The following is a 9,305-nucleotide window of genomic DNA, read 5'->3' as shown; positions in this document are numbered from 1 at the left end:
GATTGCACGTTCCTTTGATTTCAAATATATATGTTGGTTTCATATTTATAATAGAAAAGTATTCAAGATGACCTTTCAAAATATTTTAATGAAAACTGGTCTACAAACTTGCGAGTTGTTTTCGAAAAATTTTAAAGCATCTTAACATGTTCAAAACACTATTGGACGAATTTTAAATACAAAATTTCATAGTCTAACTTTAGTTTTCAACAAGATTTTCACAAACCTTTAATTCGATTATTCTAAATTCACGAATTAAACAACAATTTCAAATATGAAATCTGATTTCATTCCACAGATCAAGTCACGGTTTTAATTTCAAAAATTACTCCACAAATTATTAGACTACAAAACAATTATGAATCGAGCCCTGAGCTCTGATACCACTGTTAGGAATTCTTGTATTCATCTAATGAGCGCAGCGGAAATTGCATACAAGAATAACAGATCTAGATTCATAATCATATTGCAAGTTGAGCACGTAATACACAACGGAACTAAATCTTACTTGTTGTGTTGTTTTCTTCTACGATTGTGTCCTGCAAGTTGAATCCACTACTATCGAGGTCCACGTGTATTCCAATCCGATGCAGGAACTATCCCGGTACAATTGCTCCGTAGAAGAAAGCTACGAATTCTCTCTACAGAGCTTTACGTATTTTCTCTCTAATGTTACGCTATTTCTCATCACCCACAATGGAGAATAAATGACCATTATATAGACAAAGAGTCATTAGGGTTTCATGATTGTTGGGCTTATGGACTAAATATAATTGTAGCCCAACTATAATTATTTAATCCATATTAATCTAATCTAGCCCATATCCTTTCAAATTATATAGTACATATAGTAGATAGATTTATATTTTATACTCCTATTGTTAACTTTAAATTAAATTAAGTGAAACCCAAGATTATATCTGTTATGTTTACGTGGACGAAGGGTTTTATTATTAAGTAATGAGTTCATTTTTTTGAACTATGTAAGACTTGCAACTGTGAAAAGCTGAAAATAATGTATGTGCATGTATATCTTTGTCACACCTCAAACTCTTCTGACATATATTCTTATAGTAAATAAATTCATAAATTTAAAACCTTTAACCCACATGTCAAATAAAACACTAATATCATCAACATTAATCTATATCATTGATATCTTGCTCCTGAAAAATACTAGCGATTTATATGAGCCACAACTCAGTGTATAAATTTCACCTTCAATTCCACATTATAAATTATCAAACAAATTCTCTAACCAATACATATAACCATAAGTATTAAATATCATAAACAATTTCACATTCATATCTGTTGGAAATATTGAAACCTTTTAGACGGGCAAACTCTTGCTATTACAAAAGGAAGGTAAGTAAAACAAAGTAAATACAATAAAAGGAACAAGATGCAAACTATATTCTTCTTCAAGTCGAGTCGAGGTATCCCTCTCTCCGCAAGACGAAATACGCCCCGGCTAGTGCTCACGGATTGACGTAATGTCCTCAAAGATGAAACGACTTTCCTCATATCGAGTTGAAGCACCTCAAACTCGTAGGCTCCGACGAACTTGAATTGGAGGCGAGAACCGAGCAATGCAATGCTCCTAAGATGCGAACTAGATTTATTAGATTACTTTTTCACTCTTCATGACGAAGGGGCGAAAAAGATATTTCTAATAGAACTATTAGGATGGAATTACTTTTTTACGTTTTTGCTGCCAGTCTAGACTTCTTCAATTTCATGTCATTGACTATCTAAAGATTATTTGCTATTCTAAATTAAATTCAATCTGTGGTTTTTTAAATACTTTTTGTATTGTATTTACTATATTTTCAAAATTTATTAGATGCTGAGAATTATATTTAAGTAATTATATTTAATTAGCATTATTGATATTAGAAGGATGGTATATATATTTTGATTAATTGTCGTATTTTTTAGTTTAGTATTAAAGTTAATATAGAATTCATGTTTTTGACGTTTTTCAAAAACAAGAAAGTAAAATTGTCGGGAATCATATTACTAGGAATCACTTTCCTGGAATTATTTTCCCTGCCAACTTTCCTTTCCTTTACTTTCCTGGCAACCAAACATGTCCAAAAAGGAAAGTGACTCGCTTATGGTAGGACGGAGGGAGTACCAGAGGAAAATGTCCACAACTATAAAAATACTCCTCATACATCACCACTGATGATGGACTGTTTTACCCAATAATTCCTTTTTCATGAGATTGTTCATTGAGAAGTTAAAGATTGTTCTACACTCGGAGATTGGAGCAAGAGGATAAAGATGTCTAAAGCAATCAAGATTCTACCTTTGTGTTCTATAATATATTGTTTTAATGCTTTCGTATTTTACTATGGATTTTTTTACCATTCATGAGTAACTAATTTGTTGAATTATGGGAATTGGAAAGTAGCTCTTCATGTTTATTTTATTCCTATTTTTGATATCCATGACTTATATTTACTTCATTCAAATTATGTTCTATAATGCTTCAAGTTGTGTGACACATCTTGTCGATTTATTGGCACGAAAGGGAATCGAGAGATGATCCATATGCTAGATTCGAATTGATGACACTATAGTTAATATCCCAAAAAAATAATCTTAAGAGTGAAGACATTATAAGGGTCTAATTGTGCTTTTAGGAGTTATTAGCTAAGATTGACAATTTTAATTCCTCCAAATTCCACAATTTGAATTCCATATCAAAAGTAGATACTAAAATTCCAAATAGTTGTAAAATTTGGTTCCTTCACACACAAACACACACTACACATACAACCACACACAACATGCACACTACACACAACACACACACATTGTCAACACTACACACACTACAAATGCACACGCACTATATAAATTTTTAGATTCAAATTCATATCAATTACATCATTTTTACCTAACAAAGGATTTGAAATTTAATTATAATTCAATTCAAAATAGAATTATAAGTGCAATTCAATTCTAATTTGTGTATCGAACGGACCCTGATGTTTTCAAGTTAAAAAAATCCTCCATTTGCAAGATGAGATACGTCCGACTAGTGCTCACAAGTTGACGTATTGTCCCAGAGATAAAACGACTTTCTTCATATCGAGTAGATTCACCTCAATCCTGTAGGTTTCAATGAATTTGATTTTGAGTCGAGCAGAGCAACGCAAAGTCCCTAATATGTAAGAATCAATGAGAGAATAATAGAGAGATCATTTTTGGCGTTGTCTTTTTCCATCTACAACTCTATAAATTTTGTGAGCATGAGTTGAGGACATGGAGATCATGGCATAAACCACTTATCCACTAATGGTGGTTAAAAAAAAGTGGAAAGTCAAAAAATTCTAGCACTCTAACTAATTGCAAATTAGAAATAGTATAGCCATAGGTAAGCACAAGACATCGAATCACAATGAATAAAATGCAAATTATTTATTATAAGCGATCATTGGAGAAATCATAGTTTTTGGTTTGATTTTATAAAACTAACTAAAAAAAGTGAATAAGAAAATAAAACAATTAGACATCGTGATTAATCATGCAAAAAAGGTATTACATGTATATTATTCCACTACTTCAGTTTGTTAATTAACATTCATGGTTACTATCATTCATGCATTCATGGTTACTAGAACTACTTCAGTTTGTTAATTAACAATTAAAATATTCATTCATGCATTCATGGTTACTATCATTCATGCATTCATGGTTACTAGAGCGAATCGCACAACTTTTCTAAGTTTCCTCCTGGACAATAGAGAAAGTAGACTACATGCAGATATTTGTCAGACATCATATGCATGTAACTCCAAATAGTTCATAAAATCCTTAAAATGCTTCCACTAGTAAGTTTACCTTTTCTTGGATTTTCTTTTGAAGCTTGGAAATTATGATTTTATTTAAACAATATAAATTTTTTTATAAATGAGGCAAAAAGATATTTATGTGGTTCAAGGTTAGTTGTTGTTCACACGCCACATATTTTAAGGACAGTAATGTAAAAAAAATCACAACGGTGAAGATATTCACGGCACCCAATTTGAGTATTGTGTCAATGTTGAAGATGACAATGGTGGAGAAAACGATAAAGAAGACAACATTAAAGTCATAACACTACAACAATATTCCCCACTCCATCTGACTTCATAGTTTCATTTTCTATATTTATCACTGAACTACCTAATTCAGTTTCAAAACAATATTGTCGATTTGTGCTTTATATTCATCCACAAAAATTATTTTTGGTTTTCCATTTTGAAAAAATAAATATTAGTCTCTATTTGTTTATATTGAAAACCAGCCTCTGTTTATTTATAGGAGTTTCTCTTTTGAGTCAATATTTCACTGTTAATATTGCAATAATTTTTTTAATACTTGTTTTTTTTTACTATTTTTTAATGAAAAGAAGTAAGAACGGCGCCACGACAACTTCTCTTCCTTTTAATCGATGCTATTCGATCCGATTCGATTCCCCGTCGCACTGATATATCCCACAATGGCATATTTTGTTTTCCTTTAGACACAATTGAACCATAGTTCCAATTTTATAAGGCCATTTCCAACCATTTACACTAAACTCAAACCTATTTTTCTAGTTTTATCACATTTAACAATAATTCTACTACAATCATTTACACTAAACCCAAACCGAAACCCAAACCGAAACCCAAAAGAATATTCCATATTCACCTACTTTTTTTACCTTTTCAATCTTACCCACATATTTATTTAAACTACACATTAACCTCATTGTCAATAATTTCCAAATATAATTAAATATTGTCCTATTATTTAATTTATTATATTATAATATTGAATATTATGTTATGTATAATATCACAAATCATACAAAACAAATAATTAATATAATAATTTATATAAAATAAAATAAATATAAATTAAACTTTTTAACTAAATAATTGATAAAATCGTCTATTTCCTAATGATAACATGATATAGAAATACATATTATGATACTCCAATGCCGCTATCTTCTTCCCCTTCTCTGGTTTTTCGTATATTTCCTAATGATAACATGATATAGAAATACATATTATGATACTCCAACGCCGCTATCTTCTTCCCCTTCTCTGGTTTTTCGTTCTCTCCGTGTCTCTGCATCTCAAAATTTTCTTCACAAGTTCTTCAACCATCAACAACTCTCCATAAATTTTGAAGAACTTGTGAAGAAAATACAAAAGCATGAAGGAGACAAGCGCAATTTTCAGAAACTTCAAAAAGAGAAATGTAGTAGCTATAGTGCTACTTACTGCTTCTTTGGTGCATTACAGTTCAAATAACCGGAAAAGGACAAGTTGGGATGCGATTTGCAGTATGGTTGGAGGTGAATTCTACCCAAAGATGGGTTTTGCGTCATCGTTGGAGATGCCATAAGGCGATCTCCAATCATTTACTCCAAACTCAAATCGTCACAAAAGCATGAAGGAGACAAGCGCAATTTTCAGAAACTTCAAAAAGAGAAATGTAGTAGCTATAGTGCTACTGCTTCTTTGGTGCATTACAGTTCAAATAACCGGAAAAGGACAAGTTGGGATGCGATTTGCAGTATGGTTGGAGGTGAATTCTACCCAAAGATGGGTTTTGCGTCAACGTTGGAGATGCCATAAGGCGATCTCCAATCATTTACTCCAAACTCAAATCGTCACATCAAACAGTAATTCTACTCCAACCATTTACATCAAACTCATACTCAAAAGAATTTTCAATATTCACCTACTTTTTTTTTTACTTTTTCAATCTTACCTAAATATTTATTTAAATTACACATTAACCCCTCAACACTTTATCAATAACTTTTCAAACACAATTAAATAATTTAAATACAATTGTTTATATTATGTGGAGTATTATCTAATTTATTTTCATATAATATTAAATATCATATTGTATATAATATCATAAATTATTATAGTATAATTTAAAATGAATATTAAATATTTTTTGACTAAATAATTGATAAAAAACTGCCTATATCCTAAAACAAGTACTAATAAACACTCCATATAACATAAACTTTCGCTATTTTAAATCCATCTACATTCCTATCTACAAATACATGGAGTATAAGAATTTTTATTTTATATTTCTCTCTATCCCCGAATAGGAGTCCCGTTTTTTCATTTTGGTCTGTCCGCGAATAAGAATCCCAGTTCATAATTACTATAAGACTATCTCCATCCGTGACACTCACTCAACCCAACCCCAATCAACCTTTTAATAAAATATTCATTTCTCTATCCTCCATATACACAACCTTCCCTCAATTCAACCCCCATCAACTTTTTTACTTCCATCAGTGACCCCAACCCAATTAAATATTTTTTTTTTCATATATTTTATATTAATATTTTGATTTATAATTAATTTAGATATTTTAAATAATGTCTAAAAACTGTAATAAAAAAGTATATGATTCAAATTTAAAACAGAAAATATTAGATATTCAAATAATTAAAGCACAATATAATAATAAATTACACACATTAAAACATACAAGGCGATAACAGAAATAAACAAACCAAAATACAAATGAAGAGTGAACAAAAAGCTAGCTTAAACAAGATAAACATTAGTACATATTTAATTGTTTGTGTCAAATTTAATCCAAATGTGCTCAATCAAATCTTCTCGAAGAGTAATATGAGCTTCTCTATTGCGGAGTTGAGCTCGATTAGTCATATATTGTCCAGCCCATGCGTTAGGACAATTTTTCCACTGCCAATACATGGAGTCTATACTCCCTATCATGCCTGGGAAACCACCTTGATCTGCTACATATAGAAGTTTAGCCATATCTTGTTCAGTAGGTCTTCTAAGATATGTGGCACCAAAACATGAAATAACACCATCAACAAAATGCATTAGAGAATCTCTTGTCGCCGTTGAACTCATCCGCAAATATTCATCGACGACATCGGATGATGTCCCATACGCCAACACCCGCATAGCTCATGTACCCTTCTGTAAAGAGGACAAACTTTGTCTCCCAACAGCATCGCGTCTCTCCTGAAAATACTCATCGTTAGCAGTTACAGCTTCTACTATCCGAAGGAATACGGATTTGTGCATGCGAAATCGGCGTAGGAACTCCTCTGGTCCGTACGTCGGGTTGGGACCAAAATAGTCATTGATCAAACGCTCATCACCAATCTCGCGTTGCCTTTCACAATACCTTTTTCTGACTCTAGAAGCTTGGACCCATGCAGTTAGATTGGTAATGTCAGATAACATATTCTTAACAATTGTATAAATTTGATGATTTTGTTGAGAAACTCGTTCTTCCCATTGATTGAGTGCAATGGTATTTGAATCATCAGAACTTGAATATGATGAAAGTGATGAGTTTTCACTGGAAGACATTTTTTGGAAGTGGAGTGAGTATTTGGTGTTATCTTCAAAAAGGATTCACAAGCTATTTAAAAACTAAATAGTGTTTACAAGTGGCACGGAATTCATATTTTCACCTAGACATGTGATAGACACACTTGCAGTAATGCATGTGACATATCAATCACTTTTGTCAGAAAGTGCATGTGATAAAGAAATTACGTTTGTGACATTTCAATTACTTTTGCCAGAAAATGCATGTGATAAAGAAATTATGCTTGTGACATTTCAATCACTTTTGCCAGAAAATGCATGTGACATATTGTTTCTGACATCCCACTTAATTTTGCATGTGATAGAGAAGTAATGTTCCTGACATCTTAATAATTATTTTTACTGGTAAATGCACAGATATCAAACTCATATCTGCAAATGCATGTGGTAAAAAATGATGTTTGTGACATCCCACTTACTTTTGCAGAAAATGCATGTGACACTAATTTATATTACATAAAGTGCAAACAAAGATCCAAATGAAGCAAATTAAGATCACACAAATCTAACATTACATAATTAAAAGCACACCATACAAATATTACTACAACTAAGATCACACCAAACTAATATTACATAACTTGTTCTCACACCAAACTCATCTCAAACTAAAAGCATTCATTTTCCAAACACAATCTCCGTTAGATTGCGTTTCATGTCTTGATCTTCTGGGGACAAGTGCTCTTTCTCCAACAACTTAAGCAACATTTTTTGGTACATCTTCATAGAGGGCTTATCCAGCTTTTCACGTTCTAGCTGCAGTCGAGCCCTTGATATTTCGTTTTCATTATCTTTAGCTAGCCTAAGTGCATGAAGATCTGCAGCGCATTGTGCATTAATAGAATCAGATTGTGTTACCTTGCCTTTTCCTTTTCTTTTTGCCTTGTCTCTCTCTGCCTATAGGTCGGGAACTAGTTGAATGTCCAGATGTGGGAGTTTCCGGATTTGAAGGGATAGTATACTCGTCGGTTTCAGAAGTCTTTGTCCTCTTTGAGTTGCTACCATCCTATTCATTAGCAAAATTTTCATTGTCAGGAAATACCTGTGTTACATCATGAACACTCCACTTCTCATGTTTACTCATAACTTCATTAAACACTATCAAATCTTGAAAGTCGTTGCTTCCGTCGCCTTTGTAGATGCTATGAGCTTCATTCTCAACATCCTGGTCGCTCATTCCACTCCTCTTTCGGGCATTGGCAGCTCTGCAAGCAGCCACCCATTTGTTGTCGTTTCCGTTAAGTCGTTTCCATCGACCCTTCAAAGAGTCCATATTTCTTTTGTTAATTTCATCTGGATTTTGTGCTTGGCATTCATGATACAATTTATGGACATTTAGCCATAAGGTATCTCCCTTCTGATTTTTAACACGCACACTATCTTCGCTTGCGTAGACCCAAGAAGACATAAGTGCTATATCTTCTTTCACACCCCAGCTTACATTTTTTGAGCTCCTCTGATTTTTGTTCGCTTGTTGGACATCTCCGAACAAATTGCGGGTGATATTTCCAGACGTGGGAATTTCAGTAGATGTAGGAATTTGGCTTAGATTTGGAGAAAATTCAAGGTTTTGTAAATACTCTGGATTTGCAGAAAATTGAGAGTTTGGATATTCTTATAATTGTTGATAATTTTGGAAATTTTGATGGTTTGGGAAACAAGGACGATAGTGTGGATCCATGAAACCAAATTTATCACAACAAGAATGAAAAGAAAGTTAGTTTGTTTGTGAAGAGTTTTGCATGCTTAGTGGGATATATATAAAAAAACGAAGCACATTAAAAAAGTAGCAAATAATAAAGAAATAATAAAAAATAATAATTAATCATAAATAAAATGAACTAGTTCACGTGAATTTTTCAGAAGAGGGGCTCACATGAATGTTTGGAAGAATAATTCACATG

General features: G+C 32.3%; 1 protein-coding gene across 1 annotated transcript; it reads right to left on the bottom strand.

Moving 5' to 3' along the window:
• Positions 1-6,969: 6,969 nt before the first annotated feature.
• Positions 6,970-7,380, bottom strand: LOC121786019. Its single transcript, XM_042184556.1, has one exon. It carries the CDS (start codon positions 7,378-7,380, stop codon positions 6,970-6,972), a length of 411 nt encoding a protein of 136 aa, XP_042040490.1.
• Positions 7,381-9,305: the final 1,925 nt, after the last annotated feature.

The sequence above is a fragment of the Salvia splendens genome, chromosome 1, assembly GCF_004379255.2.
Source record: "Salvia splendens isolate huo1 chromosome 1, SspV2, whole genome shotgun sequence".
NCBI lineage: Eukaryota > Viridiplantae > Streptophyta > Magnoliopsida > Lamiales > Lamiaceae > Salvia > Salvia splendens.
The sequence above is the reverse complement of the archived record's forward strand: the minus strand, read 5'-3'. Positions and strand labels throughout refer to the sequence as shown.